The sequence below is a fragment of the Prosopis cineraria genome, unplaced genomic scaffold (assembly GCF_029017545.1).
Source record: "Prosopis cineraria cultivar Desert tree isolate PC_DT_omini unplaced genomic scaffold, ASM2901754v1 PC53, whole genome shotgun sequence".
NCBI lineage: Eukaryota > Viridiplantae > Streptophyta > Magnoliopsida > Fabales > Fabaceae > Prosopis > Prosopis cineraria.
In genome coordinates this window covers 24,489-43,976 of record NW_026555383.1, presented here as the reverse complement: position 1 = coordinate 43,976, position 19,488 = coordinate 24,489, and the positions used below count along the sequence as shown (strand labels likewise).

The window sequence follows — 19,488 nt, the reverse complement described above, 5'->3', positions numbered from 1 at the left end:
GTGCATCAATATCTTGGATCTTCTTCCTCCGATTTTTTTTTTCTTTTTTTGGTGGGGGAGGGTGGTTTTTTTTTTTTTTTTTTTTTTGGAGGGGGCAGACATTGATGAGATCTTTCTTTTTGGCCAGAGATGAGACTTGGATGGCAGTCTGAAATTTGCCTCTCTCTCTTGATTTAATTCTTTTGGGTAACATATAGATTGGTGGATTTAGATTTAAATTTTAAATTTCAAATCTTACATTTAAAATTTATCTATTTCAATTTTTTTGTTTGGATAATTTGAAAAATTTCAAATAAAGATAAGAGATGAGTTGAGAGTCAAAACGGAAATAAAAAATTAAAAGTGATGAGTTATTTTCAATCAGTAAGAGACAAGAATGAGAAATAAAAAAAATATGAGAGTCAGAGAGATATTAATAATGAAAACACAAAGAAAATGAGAAATTTGAAATAAAATGAATTTCAAATGACTAATGTAGAAGGAGAATTTTGAATTACAAAAGAAATATAATAAAAAATGAATTTCAAATCTAAATATATAAAATTTTGTGTAATTAAATGAGGAATTCAATCTGAATTCAAACCCTTATTAATCCAAATAAGTTATCAATTTATTGTTAACTTTTATTTTTGAATATCAAAGCAATGGTCAAAACTGCATATCGAGAATTCTTAATATGAAATGAAAAAAACAAAAAATCCCTACACCTTCAGGATGGATTATTAAAAATTCTTATATCAAAGTTATTTAAGCATATGCTTGATGAGCAAGATTGTTCATATAGTGGTATAAAAATATCATATAATTTATTGAACTCGAACAAGCTTTGGTGTTCATCAAAAGGATGAAGGCTATCCATATTCAATCCATGGATGGTCCAAATTTAAAACTTTTAATTTGTAAGTTTTAAAAAGAATTATTTTTAAAATTGTGTCAGTTAAAAATATTTTTAATTTTGATATATTTATCAAAATAAAATTTATTATAATTTTGAAAGTTTTTAATGTTCAATCTGGTTAATCAATTTATAAAAAATTTTAACATTAAATTTGTAACATTCATATTAAATCTAAATTGTCCAAATTAATGACTATCAGACTTATAAAAAAATTTATAAATTTTTATTTTGATAAATGCAATTTCAATAAAGATAATTTTCCAATTGGCACTTTCCAAAACAAATTGATTTTCTTTTAAAAATTACAAGTTTTTTTTTTAAATTTAAAGGCAAATAATAGCAAACATAAAAAAAGAGGAAAAAGAAAAAAAATAAATCAGGCTGAAATAAACAAACACCAAACTGATATTAAAAATATAAGTTGAAATGTGGTAAACATGTATCAACCTGCAAAGGGTTGATTCAAAGAAGAATTCTGTGGACTATCTTGAATTTGCTAAGGGAGTGAATATCAGTGGTAACCATCGAAGATAAACCTTTTGCTATAGCCTTCTTGAAAAAGAATTTCAGTCAGCAAACTAAATTCAATCTTGGTTCCATGGACCTTCATCTACGAGAGTTATAGCCGAGATCCAGAGTAGAGTCGAATGGAGACAAAAAGTATCAAAAGTAACTAGATTCATAAATCTATGCTTATATACCAGGTGAACAAAGCAAGTTGTTATTCATTGCGCAGAATTGAAATTTCCAACATTGTTTCTTTCTTGTGCAAATTAAACACCATCCACTTTCTCATGATTGGATGGGATTCCAAGAGGAGATAATAATGGAGACTCCACCTTTTTGCCCAGATTGGAGTTCAAAACTACTGTATTCTAATGCATGTGGGTCTATTTCATTCCTAGTACATATATTTTTGAGGAAGTAGGATGCGTGTTGTAAATCCTTAATAGCTTTGTTCAAGTTAAGTTTAAGCCCGTCATGAATGAATGAGTTCCTTGATTTCCCGATGCTACGAATCAAGATAATAAGTTTTTCCAACAAGTCAAATTCCATGTTTAGAATAAGCTGTTTTAAGAAGTCCTTGACAATCACTAATAGAAAAATGCAAATTAGCAAGAGAATCTAGTGAGGGATAGTCTATTCCTCTCTAAAATACCAAATTAACGAAAAAAATAGTGAGGGATTATCAATCCCTCTCTAAAATAAGATAGTTAACCAGGGATTTAGCGAGGAATTCTGTTCCTAGCTAATTACTGCAAAAAAAAAAATTTAACTTTTGACAAATAACTTTTAATTACATATTAATTATTTTTATTTAAAAATAAAAATTAAATTTAAAAATTAACTAAAATATCCATAATAAAATTATTTAATATTTTCTTTATTTTAAGTTGGTTTTCATTAATAAAATATTATTTTATTAAAAATACAATATAAATAATAATTTAAATAAAATATAAATATTTTAACATATTAATAATTGAAAATAAAATTTAATATGTATATATGTGTCTATTTTTATAATATATTATTTGATATATTTATATAGTTAAATAATCTATATTTAATTTCTTATATAATGACTATAAGTGTCTTTCAGTTCAATTGGCAAACAATGAGAGTTTAAGGCTTAGAAGGTAAGAGGTCAGGTTCAAATCTTAACTTTGGCATAAATATCATAAATATATGACATGGTAAGGAGCAAGTGATATGGCTAGATGACATGGCGGTTGATAAGATACGAGGTTGTTGGTGACATGTCATAAATTGATGCACACATGACGGGTGATGTGTTATCATTCTTTTTAAATACAGGCATATTTAGCGAGAGATTAAACATAATAAATATATGACATGGTAAAGAGTAAGTGATATAGCTAGATGACATGGCGGTTGACAAGACACGAGATTATTGGTGACATGTCACAAGTTTATGCACATGTGGCGGGTGATGTGTTATCATTATTTTTAAATACAGGCATATTTAGCGAGAGATTAAGCTTCAAGCAGCTATTATTATCCAAAAAACTAGATCTAAGGGACAAAGATCCAAACCAAAGAGCCCTTGAGAAAAGGCAACCAAAGAAAAGATGAGGGATAGTTTCCTCATATTGGCATCTAAAGGTGCACACACAATTGATAGATGAATGATGCCTCTATAGAATATTCTTAGTAGGAATCGCTTCTTGAAAAAGGTTTTAAAGAAAGACAATTTGCTTTGAAGGAGTTTAATCTTCTATATAGAAGACTAAGACACATCAAGGTGTTAATTGCCAATTGCATTCAACATGAGTAAATTTAATCCTTTCCTTGTACTATAGTGACCCAAAGCACATCCTTTCTAAAGAAGTTTATTAGGCTATCATGAAAAGGAGATAAAAATGAAGGAAATTGTTATGGCATCCTGTAGGGGGTAGAGTTACTACAATGCATTCATATCCCACTGTAATGAAAACTAACGAGAGTTTGTTGGGGTAATCGAATCTGAAATAGTTAGGTTTCCAGAGTTACGAATGTTTGGGAGAGATCCTTCCCAAAATATATTAAAGACTTTGATCACTCCCCTTAAGCCAATATTTCACTTTTGTTTATCAATGATAATTCTAAAGTAGCTAAAGATGCTTATCCATAGCTATGAAGAATTATAAGATTGTTTGATCAATGCAAGAAAATTGATGTCCACATACTTCCTTTAAGAGTAAAACAGATCAATGAAACATCTTGAGACTGAATAAACCATCATATCTATTTAACTAGAAGACTCTTATTGACCAAATGGATAGACCTTAATCCCATGCCTCCAAAATGCTGGGTAGGAAGAGTAGTTCCTTTTAGCCAAGTGCATCTATGTCTTTCCATCTTAGATTCTGAAAAAAAAAAAAACTCAACACATTTAGCATCAATTCTATTGCTGATTGACATTGGCAACTAATATTTGCTGCAAATAGAACAAATTTAATAAGAGTTAACCTTGATGCTTGAAAGAAAGTTGAAATTTTCCACGAGGTTAGCCATTTATCAATTGCTTCTATCATTTGGAAATACAAAGCAAACTTGTCCCTCCCTAAATCCATCCACATTCCAAGATAATTCCCAATTCTGTCAATTAAAGGGATGTCCAGGAAGTTTGCTTAATCTTCTTTAAGAATGCGGCTAATATTAGGACTCAAAATGAGTGAGGACTTGGCATGATTAATCTCTTAACCAATAGCAAGTGGCAACAATAATCTTTACAGCTTCTAAGTTCCTTCTTATGCATTCAAAAAATAATATAAAAACATCTTCATAAAGAAGATGTGAAATTGCATAGAAAATTGACATACTTTGGTTTTAATATGTAATTCAAAAATTAGACAAAATTTTTAACATCATGGATAATATAGTTAAGAAATAAGTTAGTAGTCTAGTTCTTAACTTTCTATGTATTGACTCGTGAAAATCACATTATGTATATCTTGAGGTAATCATAGATAGAAAAGGCACAAATGATATGATAGATAAGACTTACATAAGATCATCAATATTACAAATATAAGAAGTTATGATTTATTTGTATAATTGAGAAAACTTATCTATAATGCATTGTGTTAAATGAATGTAATTAAGAACATTACACTAGAAATGAGTATTGAAACAATCATACATGAGCCTACAGTTGAATCTATCAATTCCAGCTTTTGTTCTCTTAATTCCTCAACTTATTACCTATCATCCATTGGTTTTCTCTTATTGATATCTTACTTATAATCATAATTTTGTCTCTACATTTCTTACATGTGATATCAGAACTCGACTTCATCCAAAACTTTTTTGAAAATGTACTTGACCATAATTTCATGGCATTTGATAGTTATCAAATGATATAGTAATATAGGTTTAGTAGTTCTTACAAGTGGTATAAGAGGAAAATTTCATATTTTTTATTCAACTATTAGACTTTATATAGTTAAATTTGGTATCGATGTATATTTATATGCATAAAGTCAAAAAATACACAAATCAAGCTTAAGGTTGAGTTAAATTTTATTTTATTTCACTTTTAATCACCAATTTGGTCTCTCTCTCTCCTGTCTTCTTATTTTCTTTATATGGTATTAGAGTCTTAAAATTTATAGTTAAAAATTAGTGTCTTATAGCGAATAATTCACCGTGTCATTACTTATTTTGTGTTTGTATTATTTGTAATCAAGGTGTCTCTAAATTTTTTATAAGTGCTATCAAAGTCAAGAGATTTTTTTTAGAGCTTTTATGAAGATGTTGAAAACTTATAATTTTTAAACATTCAAAGCAAAAAAAAATAAAACTTTCCTTTGTTATAATATTAGAGACTTGCATATATCACACCATTTTTAAAGCTTGAAATGAAATTGGATCAAGTTTAATAAAGATTGGTTTTTGTGACATTTCAATATGTGGAAACTAATGAAATGATACTTAATGGGGATAAAAAATTTTAAGTATACAAATATCATTACTAGTACTAACAGCACAACACAAAGTACAAATCCATCCTTTGCCATTGAAGCATGTAATTTAGAAGCTTTCAAATTGCCAATGTCATGAGTAATATAACTAAGAAAAAATTTAATAGTCTGGTCCTCAAATATTTAGGTATTGACTTGTGAAATCATGTTATGTATATCTTGTGTTAAATGATATGAGATATAAGACTTACACAAGAGTATCAATATTACAAATAGAAGACACTTATGATTTACTTGCATAATAGTGAAAACATGTGTATATTGTATCATTGTGTTAAATGAATGTAATTGAGAATTTACAATGGAAATGAGTGTTGCAAAATCCTACAAGACTTGTGATTAAATCTATCAATTCCATTGTTTCTTTATTAATGTAAAAGCAAAAGCATATCATGATATTGAATAATACGTAATTTCCAGGGTGCTTGAATTTACATGATTGGGAAGAATATGAGAAAATCTAAATTTAATAACCAAAAGCATTTGATAAGGAGAAATTACCTCAAATAGCATACAAACTTTCATTTTATTTCAAAGGCTACACTAGTCACCAATTTAAAGATATTATATGAAATTATTTTTTCATCTAAATGCAATATATATTAGTTTCATCTTTGGTATTTGTAAACGTCAATAACACACTTTTAGTTGAATTGATTTCATAAATGATATTAAGATTTAGCATGGCCAAAACTGTATATGAATTATGGTTCTATATCTACATTTAATCACAAATCAAATATGCATAAAAGTCAAAAAGCACAATTAAAAGCTAAAAAAATTTTCACCTCATCACTCATCTATTTTGTCCATAGTATATCTGTTCATGCAAGTGGTATCAAAGACTCTTAAAGTTTTGGGTTCATAATTTTGCTTGTCAATTCAAGTAATTGATCAGCCGATTATCCATTATATATTAACTCTTATTTGATATTTCACTTCTGATTCAAAGTTCTATCCCCACATTTCTTACAAGTATTATCAAAGCTAAATTTCTTTCGTAACTTACGTGAAAATGTTGTTGGTAGCCTATAATTGCATAACGTTAACTACAGTTATCTTATGATATAGTATTATATGCTTAGCATTTCTTAGAAGTAGTATCAGATAAGGTTTTTTATTTCAATTTTATTAGACTTTATATAGTTAAATTTGGTGTTGATTTATATTATATGTATAAAATTAAAATCCATAAGCTCTAGCTTTAACACTACTTTTGAAAGATATTGGATGAGCCAGAATGAAGTGAAATAGCTATAAAACTTATACTATTATTTGAGTTTAAAAAAAAAAGAAGAAGATGAAGATGAAATGACAAGCAAAGGCCTCTAAAGCCCTCACTTGTCATCCATGGCTCGATTTTTATCCCCCCAAATTAAGAAGTCAAGAATGAAATAATATAATATAATTATTTTATTTATAAAATTATCCCAACCTCCTATCTAATAAAAAAAAGATCTCATTTGAACTTTTCCTCCTAACAAAGCATCAAAGATTAAATTCTTAAGAATAGCCAAAAGGGCAACTACTATTGAATTGGCATTCAAAATATAAATCATTTTATCAAATTGCCTCGTGCATCTCTGATAAGATCCTGTATTATCTTTTCGAGCAGAGTATCTTGTCCAATGGTGCAAATTTTGACCCCGCATGCTAGTTAAAAAAAATTATGACCCTAGTTATGACCCATGACCCCAGATCCAGGCCATTTCATTTCCCTATTTTTAGCCTGGCATGATCAACAGTTTCTGCTTTAATTGAAGATGCTAGAAAGTAGACCTCTCGTTAATCTAGTCAAAACACTAATTCAAAAATTAATAATTAAAAATATAATTAAATTGTGATCAAATCATTCATAAACAAAATATTTTAATACTATTAATACGTTATCAAGAAAATTTTATTTACCAGAAATAGAATCCTGTGTTCTTCATCATCGACAGACCCACCTCTATCTACGAAATAAACATTCAAAATCCGATCTCAAAATTTCAGTAAATTAAAATCTTTTCATTTATAGAATACCGAAGACTCAACAAACATTCTATGCAGAAATTAGATAGCTCTTCACATAAGAAGATTCTGAGTTCAGGACAGACCGTAAAGCAACAGTTCTTAATCAAACTATCAAACTACATTGCTAAATGTCAAAAAGCCAAAAATCACAACGCCTTAAAATTCCTCCAAATGCGATGAGATATGTCCCCACAGCCTTCAGCGGTACTGCCATCAAGAAGTGTTTAAATTTCGTTAATATTGTCAGCATCAAGTTTAAAATAAATATCTGTACTATTATTAAAATATTCACAAATCCTGTACAGTAACATTTTATTTTTGTAGAGATGAGAACCTAGTAATTTTTTATTAAAAAAATAATCATTTGGTCCTTATAACTTCAATCCACAATCCAGTTGAAACTCAACCTTTGAGCTTTAATTCTTACAACTCTTTCTATGATTTTATTGATTTAAAATTTTGTTACTTACGCTTTAGAAAATAAATTACTAAAAATAAAGTTATTCTTAAATTAGGGACTAAATTTTAAATGAAAAACTCTATAAAAACGAAGTTTCACAGAGTTGAAATTCAATGACTGAGTTGCTTTGAGTTAAAATTATGGGAATGAATTGCATCAAGTTGAAATCTAGAGACCGAGTTACAATCAAATCACAAGCATAAAGACCAAATGATGAATTTTTCCTTTCTATTTTTACCATAAACCTAGTTGAAATTCAAAAACAAGATATGGCAAGTAATATAAGAATATAAGACTAAACTATTCTTCTAATTACTAGATGTGGGAATTCTATAATCTCTAATATGTAGAAGATTGCGTAATCCATAAATTCCTATATACCTTAATGAAGCCAATTTCCTTGGCGTTGCTTCGGAAGCACTGGCGGCAACACATAAGCCCATACTTCCTAATCAACCCATGAGGGTTACCACACACCCGGCTGGAAAAACACAAGCAAAATTACAGTCATAATGTTCATCACCACCATTCAATGTTGGATCAAGATAAAAGCCAAATGGACCCAATAACATACTAATGACAAGTTCAGGCATATCAGTAAGATAATACAACTTCACATGCAAATGATGCACAACTTCAGTTCTAAACAAAATGACTGGCCTCCAATGCAACATCTTCGATGTTTTACAATGTAAAAGGCCATAAACACCACAAAACGTAGAACCCGTGGATAGTAAAACAAAGAATTTAACCAATTAATAATTGATAAAAAGAATACAGTAGCAATTTTATCACTGCATCATTGGGTCAAATTTAGTCTCTAAAAGCGGCGAATGCACAAGCTAACCCTAGAAATTCACAAACTCGCTGAAAGTTACCATCTATGAAGTTATTGAATCACTTGATAGAAGTCATCGAGAAGCAGTTTCTTATTTTCATGGTCCAAATACAAATGAATCTCATTAGTAGGAGATCAAAATTTAGTTTAGTCTTTAAAAATAGACAAAATCACCGAGCACATTATGCAATTTAATCATATGATTGATGATTGATTGCGAAGATTATTATTTCACCGGCTCAAACGACAAAGGGCTTTAACAATATTATTCCTGAAAAAAAAAAATCCAATCACTAAGATACCGGTAATCACAAACACGAAAAAACGATTCAGCCACCATATTGTGGCTCAGAGAAAACGACACAAATCTATCATGCGGATCAAACCAGTTTACCACAGAAATATGTATTCGCCGGAAAATTAAAAGCGAAGCAGCAAGATTACCAGGTGCGAGAACCAGGACCGTAGTTCTTAGGGTGGGAATTCCACACGTTGGAGTGACCCATCTTCAGCTGCACAAAGAATTTCTCCTTCTGCTGCCAACGCTCGCGGCTGCTGATAAATGGACGTGGAGGGAATTCGGAGGACGATATCAGTCTTATATATACCACGTGAAAACCCTAATCACAATCTTTCATTTCAAGGGCGTCGCATTAGGAGGTTATGTATGACCCGATCCGACCCAGAATGAAATGGGCAGGGTTAAACGTACGATATTTTACTATCAAAACACAAAAGCACTCTCTCTGTCCTGTATATAAAAAAAAAATTAAAATTTTTTTATCCCAAATATAAAGAGTTGTTAGCATATCTTTTAATAAATGAATATATCCTTATTGAATTAAAAAGAGAAAAAAATAAATACTCTTATTAATTTTCTTTGAAAAAAGATATTCATTTTTTATTTATGATAATTAAGAACAAAATTAAAATATTGTTATGCTTTTAATTAAATAATTAAATTGTATTAATTTATATAATTTAATTAAAAATATTTTATATATAGAAATTAAGGGAGTAAGTCTGATTAAGTCTAATTTTTCTGAGAGACACACTAGGTATCTTTACCTTTTAATTAGAGTAATATTACTCAAAACTTTAAAAAAAATGCAATGTCGTTCCAACGTTAATTTTATCTATTAAATAACTTAATTTGACTAACAAATACTACATGGCATTTAAAAAAAATAAAGAAATGTATCATCTCTTTCTTTCATCTCGTCCACTGTTACTCCACTCTTGATTGCACAAGGTCTTGTTCATCCATTAGTGATCCATCATAACCAAATAACATACCTAAAAGCTCAAGTCTCTTTTTTCCCCTTGCGGTGCAGCTCATATGCCCCTGCAAGATCATTTCCCCGAAGAACAAGCAAGCACGCTCAAGTTTTTCACTTTTATACATACCAGCTATCATTAAAAAGATTGCATTCATCTTTAAGCCTGCCAACTTTGCCAAAAATGAATATCAATGAGGAATAAAAGTATAGATTGTCTGATAATCTATGCTTTAAATTTGATTTGGCACTATAGTTTTCTTGAGAAATTTTCAAGTTTTTACTAACTTTCAACCTTATAAATATTCCATCAAAAATATATCAACCATTTAAAGCATTTGCTCATGTATTAAAAAAAAATGAAGGCTGCAATAAACATATCAAGTTGCCAAAGATTGACATAGATCTTACAAACAAGTTGCCAAAGAAGCCGCAAACACTTCCAATATTTGGGCCATCATTGAAAGAGATGATCAAGAGAGAGCAAGATCTGGATCATCACCCTCTTCCTTCATCCTCTTCCCCATTCTCGACTCTTCACTAGCCATTGAGAGAGAGAATCCCAATTCGAGGCTCTCATCATCTTGTAGATTCAAATCCCCAATCTCAATTCCACATCCTGACTACCTATTTTGCCGAAGCTCATCTGTGATGTTTTTTTTTTTTGGCCAGTGTGTTCAAACTCATACCATTAAACTGGCCACTTATGGATTTTTCAATCAAAATGAGTTATTTGATGATTAAAATGGATGAAAGTTATATTAGGACAACATTGTACCCTTTTTAAAAGTTTTAGAGCAACATTGCTCCAACTAAAAGGTTAAAATATCCAGTGCTCTTTTCAAAAAACTTCCGAAGCATTTTTGCCCTTAATCCTAATAAAAATTTGATCTATAGCTCACAAGTTGTGAAATCAAATTTTTCTGTCAATGTAGAGATTTTATCAGTGGGTGACTAAACCAATCTCTATGGGCAATATTTTTTCTAGTCTGTTATAAGATGTTTTAGAAATTGAGAAAATTTGTAATATGTATTATTTGTTCAAAACTCAAAAGTACCCAAAAACCTTTATATGTCGTTTTGTTTTTGGCCTGACCTTTATGTGTCATTTAGATGTCCAAAAAAATCATTTTATATTTTAACACAATACTTTATAAATTGAACGAACATTATATTCGAAAGACAATTAATTCATGTGTGACTGAAGGGAGTATAATTTTTACTACCTTCATTTTAAATGTAAAGTTATTTTTAGAAGTTCTAGATTTCAATATGTAAGGTATTTATGAAATTTTGATTATAATGAATTTCTTCTTGAAATTTATCAAATTTTTTGTCTCCTATTAAAATTTAATTGAATGATTAGTATTAAAACATAACAGAATCAAAAAGAACTTTTGGTTTTTAGTATCTATGCATTAAATAAAAAGGGAGAATGATCCATCCTAAAAGAGAAAATTAACGATAATTAGGTTTCCAAATTTTTTTAAAAAAATTACTTTTAAATATTTATTCAAACAATTACAAATTAAAAAGTTTTGATTATAAATATAATTTAAATTTTTAATATAACAATTAGGTTTGCAATTTGGAGAAAATCATTAATTCATCATGTAGATTTTTATTTGTAACTGTTTGAATTTATATTTATAATTTATTTTATAAAAAGTGTTTAAAAGTTTGAAAAAAAAATGAAACAAAATGGAAGAATTGCTTGGTAAGAGTAAACATGATATTTATATTGATATAAAAGAAAGTACATAAAATATAAGATCGAAAAGTTAAAGTAAAAAAAAAAAAAAAACATTAGAGTGGTGATGTTACTATTCTTCCTCGTACCGTGGGTCTAGTGGATGGTTTCTCGTATAGGTTTTCTGATTTAAAGAGAACTACATCTGACTTGCTAAAAAAGAAGGTATCAAGTTTAATCAGACCAAGTATTGAATTGATCGTAGCGTTGGAGAGAGTCTCATGTGTGTCTTGCTTCCCCTTTATGAGCAAGAGATGGTAGTTTTCTCATAGCTCCACATTTTTTTAGGGCCATTAATAGCAATTATTCCTAAATCTCTTTTACTTCCACCTTTGCAGCGATGCATTGGGTGGCCAACTCTCCTCATCAACCACTTTTTTTTTAAGCATTAGTTGAGCTTGAGCCAAAAATAATATTTTAACCCGAATTATTATTATTATTTTCAATATATCCTCATAACCTATAGTCATAAAACTAATCCTTTAAAAATTTAAGTGTCATTTAAAAAGTTTTCTTTCCTTAACGATAACCTCCATATACACCTCAAAAATATGACATTTAACTTCCTTTGTTCTAAATACTTGAGGGTCAAGACAAAATTATATTTTAGTTCAAACACATTTATACATGCATGCATTCCAAAGCTTAGAGTCATACACAGTTTCCAGCTTCCGAGCTTTCTTTGTAATACCCTCAATTACATATAGTTAATTAGCATCAAATAATTTGACTTTGTAAAAAATTTTCACGCCATTTATCAGTGGCATAAAAATTTGGCAGGAAAATAAATCTTTTTTTAACTCATAAACAACCAACTTGTTATTGAAAATTTTCCAAATATTGGTAGGCCCATGTAGGTTTGAGGCTCTACAATTAGTATAACCCAACAAACGGACAACCCATAAGGCCCAAAACTTTTATCATAACTCTCACAGTCATGCAAACATATCACACATACGGAATCACATATTTATATTGGCCCAAAAAATCACATATTTGTAAAATCATATTTTATGGGATTTCAATTAAATATTCTTTACCTTGAGCACATTTTCACTTATATATATATATATATATATATATCTTTGTAATTATGCATATAATATGCGTGTGCGTGTATAAATCCAAAGAATATCATTCCAATGACTACTCTACTGAACATACACATAATTATTCGGAAGCTCCCTTTTCGTTGTCAAAATTTATATGTTGTTGTAAATCAAAACCAAGAAAACTGGTAAATTGGATTCAACACATCTTAGAATCCTACACCTTTAATCATCCACTACTTCAATTTAATCAAACCCAAACTTAAAATCCTCATAGTGTTTTACTACAATTTTTTTAATATTTAAACAGTAAATTTTGCTAATGACTTTATTGATGGCGATTTATAAATACCTATGTAAGTTTTGAACCTAAAAGCATGCTTTAACTCTAATAAATCCAAAACCCAGCTCATCTAAATTTTATTTTTATTAAAAAAAAGCAAAAAACGGTAATACTTACAGAAATATCAGTTATTATGTGGCAATTTCTTCTGCAAAATAAAAGTCATGACTGTTGTGTTCTTGCAGAAAATAAATCAATCATACAAATTTTTCATAAATTTCATTAAAATTCTATAAATTATCAACTTCATTATATTCATAGATAGATGTTGAAAATAGATAAACAAGTCGTATAATTCAAATAAAATTTAAAGAATCTTTGTACAACACGATTAAAAAAGATCTTTAAAAAAGATACATTCAAATTTAACCCAAATTAAAAGAGTGTATTTTTTTTTTATTATTTATAAGTATCTTCTTATTACTAGCAATCCTAATTGAGATATAGTTAAATATTAAATATAAGCATCGTTTTTAATAAAGTAAGGAAGATTTGAATATTAGCTGGTCACCAAATGAAAGTTTATATCTTGTTTAATAGAGCATGTGGCTGCAATTAGTTAAATCAAACATTATCTTGTGCTCCTTTTATCAAATGTAAGCAAAAAGTGAATTTTTGAGCACATATTGCCAGGCTTGATGACGCTAGCTTGTGTTTTAAATAAGGGCATGTTTAAAACATTGCTAAGTTGGTTAGTAGGTTAGGTGTTGAACTATAAATTAAATTTATATCTCGTGTAATGCACGAAAAATATTTTAATTTTTAAAAATAAAAATAAATATTAATATTAAAAATTATTTTAGCATTTTAAAGTAAAATATATTTCTTTTTCCTTTATTACAACTTAATTATAAATATTTTTTATTTAAAAATATATACAAATACCTCTTAAAATTAATAGTTAAGAGTTACAAAATATAAATATATATTCTACTTTTAAATTTTTATTTTCATTCATCTAATTATTAGGTGACAGTTAAGTCATATATATAAGGCATTTTTAATTGATTCTCACCAACAATAAAGTAGTTATTGTTTTCAACTAACATTATTTTTTTATATTTACTATTTAATTGAATGGTTTACTGTAAAATAAATATAAAGTAATTTATTTATTAGAGACACTTTTTGAAAATGATAATGATTGCAACTTTAAACCTTAAAAATATCTTATATTTTTAACATTCAACCCTTAAAAAATACTTTATATTTTTTAATGAAGGGGGTAAGTTTACTAAAATAATATTTTAAATATGTATGTGCAAACAAAAATTAATGAAATAAGACATAAATTAACCAATGTAATTTTTGCTTATGTTTATTTAAATTTTATAATTTTGATAAAATATTTTCAAATTATTGTCATATTTAATTGTTAATTTTTTTTGGCCACAAATGTTTGAAGTTCCTTAAATTAAGAAGCGAGAATATAGACAAATAGATTATAGAGGTAAATTAATAATTTAAATTTTTTCAACATAAATAAAATCAATAAATTAAATATTTTAGAATATTTAACATAATATTTATAATCATATTAAAAATGAGACTAAAGCGTAAGTTTTAAAAATAAATAAGAAGTCTTTATAATTCTAACAAAACAAAAGAAAATGCCAATATATTTTACTCTATAATTTATTAATTTATGCAAATTAAAATCTAAAGAATGTTTTGATTTGCTATGTTCGTGCATATTAAAAATATAAATAATAACTTATTTTATTTTAGAATGCCTTATTCCATATAATTTAAAATTTAAGGAACAACTTCTTTATTATTATTATTATTATTTTGTTTTGTTTTCCAAGGTATTCCCATAATTGATAAGTATGAGATTAAAATTTTAAGAAGATGATGCTTATAAGGAATGACTTCTATTTTATAATATGTTACTGTTATACATATTTAAAAAATACCAATATTTTTTTAAAATTTCTCACATCCTACAATTTGAAATATAATCTAACTTGTTCTTGTTCAAAACATGTACTATAATGAATTGTATTATAATTTATGTCATAATATTATTTATAAGTCATAATTATAATGTTTGTGAATCAAGCAAATAATATAATCCATATTATAATACCATTTATCAATCATATATACAAGCATTACAAGTAACACAATGACTATTAAGAAAAGATTAGGTGCCAAGTGAAAGACAAATTCATTAATATTATATAATTAGCTTGAATCCCATAATTTTTTTTTTTGGCTCAAACTTAAGCATACAACTACATCAATATTTTTCATAAGTCTTCAGACAGTAATCATCCATTAACTAATTTGCTCTCACACCCACATTTTTAATGGTATATCACACATCCACTTTTTTTCCAAGTTCCACAACTATATTTATTTCTTTAACAAAATCATTCATTAACTAATTTTTTTTCAAAAAGTGAGGCTTGTATTTTATAAATATTTTACTCATTTTTAATTACAAGTTTCATGTTAATGATTTTTTGTATGTCCCATGTGTCCCTAGCCCACATTACTCTTTATCTTTTTTATTGTATTATATAAAAAAATTAACAAATAAAATTTAAAAAATGAAAAAGCCATAGTAATACATTATATCATTTTAAAAAAAATTAACAAATGAAAATTACAAAAAAAGTCAGATAGGTACTGTAGATTTATAATATATAAAAATTAAAAAAAGAAAAAAAAGTCAGATGGGTACCGTATATCTACAATATTATTATCATAGATCTACAGTACCACCACGATAATAATATATTGAAAAAAATAATAAATAATTTGGGTACTGTAGATTTATCACTCGACAATAATTACAGTATATTATATGTATAGAAATCAAAAAAGAAGTTATGCGCACATATTTTTCTTTTCTATTTTACGCTTAATAAACAAATAAAAATATATTAAACATTTATGAACATATTTTTTGTTAAAATTTATAAAACATTTTAACTAATTTTTTTCCTAATAAAATTGTTGACATCATTAAAAGCTATCTTCAATTTTCATGTTTACCTTTATTTAATAAGGTGATTCAAATATCAAATAAATATGAAAATCTCATTATTTTCAAATATTTTAAGAAAAACTTCATTAATTTCTCTTAGAAGACACAAAAGTACCTTATATTTTCAAACATGAAAAAACTAGAAAAATTCATGAGAAACTTAATTCAGTTATCTTTATATTTTCATTGAGTTTTTAATTAAGTTCCTTTAGTTATAAAATCTTTGACCTAGTCTCTAACCCATTCAATTCAGAGTTAACTTGGAACCACATCAATGCCAAATAAATTAAAAGGCCACATGATCATTTGCCAAGTCATCTTACCTAACCCACATATAGAACTGGTAATTCGAGTAAGGCAAGCTTATTTAAATCAAGTTCAATTAGGATAAGGCTAATTCGGAATTTGGCTTGAAGTATCTTAACTTTTTTTTTAAAAAGCCCATAAAGTTAAGCCCACCCTTCACTTTTTTCAAGCAGGTTTGAGTTGGCCAGTTGGACTTAGCCTGAATTATCGATTCTACATACATATAAAGTTAATAATTTCTATCATCGGGCTTAATTCGATCAAGGCTTATTTGAATTGAATTTAAAGTATTTTATCTTTTTTGAAAAAGCCCATATATTCAAACATAACTCTAATTTTTTTAAGGGCTCAGGCTTGCCTTTTAGGTTTGGTTCAAATTAACGGCTATATACCCACCTATGAATCCACATATTTAACTTGGGACAAAGTTTTAGGTCTTTAAAGTATAAGGACTGAATCAAAAACTTAGTTGGCTTCATTATTTGGTTCTAAACATATGGCAAATGTATCACAATTAATTTTCCCAACCTTACTCCCCTTTACCTGTAACTGTAAGTTGCAACATTAGCATGGTTTTAATTTATACATATCACTTTATTATAGTCATTAATTTTACTGAATATTGATATTGAAAAACCATATACTCTCTCCAGATGATAATATAGGGCATACTCTAAAAGTCTTGCCTAGTCCAAAATACTGCATTAAATAACTTTTATAATTATTTTTTAACTATATTCCTACTTTATTTGTTATTCTTTTAAATAAATAATGCATTGAAATTTTAATTATCATTATCAAAGCACTTGTATTTAATGAGGGTAAAATTAGATAGATATAAATTTTTTAAAAAATTAATATTTCAACTAATATTTTTAAGAATTGTGAATTAATTACTAATGCCTTATATTTTGGTTTGAAGGGAGTAATTTTTTTTTATGTGTCTAAAATATCAATTATCACTCTAAGAACTGCGAAATTAATTAAATTAATGCTACATTCTCTCAGTATTTAAATGTAAGCAAATTTTAACTCACTCACGTAGTTTAAAAAAATTAGTCAAATATAATAGTTATGGAGTATTTGAAATTAAAAAAATTGAAATAAAAAATAATGAAACATGTCACAGCCAAAAAGTGGAGAGCGTAATTAGGAGTGGGGGAGTATCTGACAAGGATGGAAATAATTAATAGACCAATAAAAAGCTCAGTTTCCAGATTCAAAGCATCATTAGGCTTGTTTAACAACCTATCTTCTAGAAACAGTTTCCTGTTTTCTAAAACAAAAAACCCAAAAAAAAAATGCTTGATAACATGTTTTATAAAGTATTTTATAGAATAAAAAAAACTAACTATTTTTTAAAGAATAAAAGATGAAAATATCTTTTAAAAATTTTGATATGATTATTTTAAAAAATAAAAAAATGTCAAAATAAAAAGAGTACCTCTATATTTTTATTATTAAAACATATTTTATAAAAATTCAATTCTGAAAATAATTAAAAAAAAACAGTTTTAAACAAATACATTTCCTTATCATTCTTCAACTTACCATCTCTCTTGCTCAGTCAAGATTCTCCCGACATCTTAATTTCATATTAATTTCTTTTGTGGAGTCTGCCTCCTCACATGACTGGAAACATGCAGATTCAAAGGATCTTAGATTCCCAGATTATTTATCACCACATGATTCCGATCCAGAACTTTGAATTGTCGGCGTCAAACGTTGGAATCTGTAAGGAATCTATTCGCACAAACATGGTGGGCGGCGGGATCAAAATCTTGCACTTACAATTTTTGCCCTTTTGAAATATAATTACATGTGAAAATATAATTTTCTTAAGAAGTCATTTTCCAAATTGCATGTCAATTTCAATTTTGCTTGTGCACCCCATGTGCCTGCGGTGCAAATGAATGAAACCCACCTACTCTTTCCCTTCCAAAAGTATAAAGTATTTTTAAATAAATTATACTCTTAATAAATTAATTAATTTTAAATTAAATTTATTTATTTATATTATCATTATTTAATAAAATGTCTCATTTAAAGGTGAAAAGCTGCACCAAATTCTAATTCTTATATACATTTTATTGCTATCATTAATTTTATTAAAGGGTAAAATTGTTAATTAAATTTTTTTTACAAGTTTGAGAATATTAATTACTACTTCCTTCGTCTCAAATTATAAGATATTTTTAGACAAAATCTCATATACCAATAAACCTTTTTAAATATAATTAACAACTTTAATTTTTAAAATAAAAATATGAACTTCTAAAAATATCTATCATTTAATATATTAAAAAGAAAAGGGATGAAAATTAATTACAGAAAGAAAAAAATAAAATATTAAAATTGATACATTTAATGAAATTTTAATCTAAGCAAAATGTCTTATATTTTGAGATGAAAAAACTTCTTTAAAAGTGCCTTATAATTTGAGATAAATGGAGTATTTCTTAAAAACTACAAAGTTGATTAACTTTACTATATAATTAGAACTAGAGAGAGTATTAAAAAGTTCACTGTCAATATACTAATAAAAAAATTCATTCTCATTTATTTTTGGCCCCCAATAATAAATAATCAATGAACTAAACAATGTCTTCAAAAGCTTTGAAATTCTTGAGGAGAGAAGCTTAATGTGAACCCCATAAGTTACTTTCATATGCTTTGAAATTGAACTTAGGCATTGTATGCAAGTAAATTTTGTCTTCTGCACAAGCATTTTTTAAAAATAAAATAAAGAAAGCATTTTATTTTTTTCCCCAAAATATCACCAACTGGTAGTTATGAAATTAATTCCGCGAGAAATTTGAACACCATTTGAAAAATTATCTTTGCCCACAAGATGCTTTTTTATACATACTTTTACAAATGAAATATTGAATGATGATTAAAGGATTCATATTATTTGTGCCACACCTACAGGGTAAAAAAGTCTTTCGTTGATGATCTAGAAGTTTCACATGCTTTGGTGGGCTCTCTCTAATATGCAGTGCCTGAGCAAGTGAAAAAGAAATGTAAAGCCTGCCTCACATGTCTTATTCACTTGAAGCAAATTAAAGC

The 19,488-nt window shown here is 27.4% G+C and overlaps 1 protein-coding gene across 1 annotated transcript; it reads right to left on the bottom strand.

The window, feature by feature from the left end:
* Positions 1-7,374: 7,374 nt before the first annotated feature.
* LOC129295133 (40S ribosomal protein S29) lies at positions 7,375-9,305 on the bottom strand. Its single transcript, XM_054933605.1, has 3 exons — positions 9,144-9,305; positions 8,243-8,342; positions 7,375-7,608 (listed from the first exon to the last, which is right to left on the bottom strand). The coding sequence occupies exons 1-3, from the start codon at positions 9,203-9,205 to the stop codon at positions 7,600-7,602; spliced, it is 171 nt and encodes a 56-aa protein (XP_054789580.1). The 5' UTR covers positions 9,206-9,305; the 3' UTR covers positions 7,375-7,599.
* Positions 9,306-19,488: the final 10,183 nt, after the last annotated feature.

Bases quoted from the DNA above. Each gene is read 5' to 3' on its own strand.
- LOC129295133 (XM_054933605.1), bottom strand. From the start codon at position 9,205: ATGGGTCACTCCAACGTGTGGAATTCCCACCCTAAGAACTACGGTCCT. The intron at 8,343-9,143 runs GTAATCTTGCTG...GTGTTTTTCCAG, and splicing joins GGTCCTGGTTCTCGCACCTG to CCGGGTGTGTGGTAACCCTC.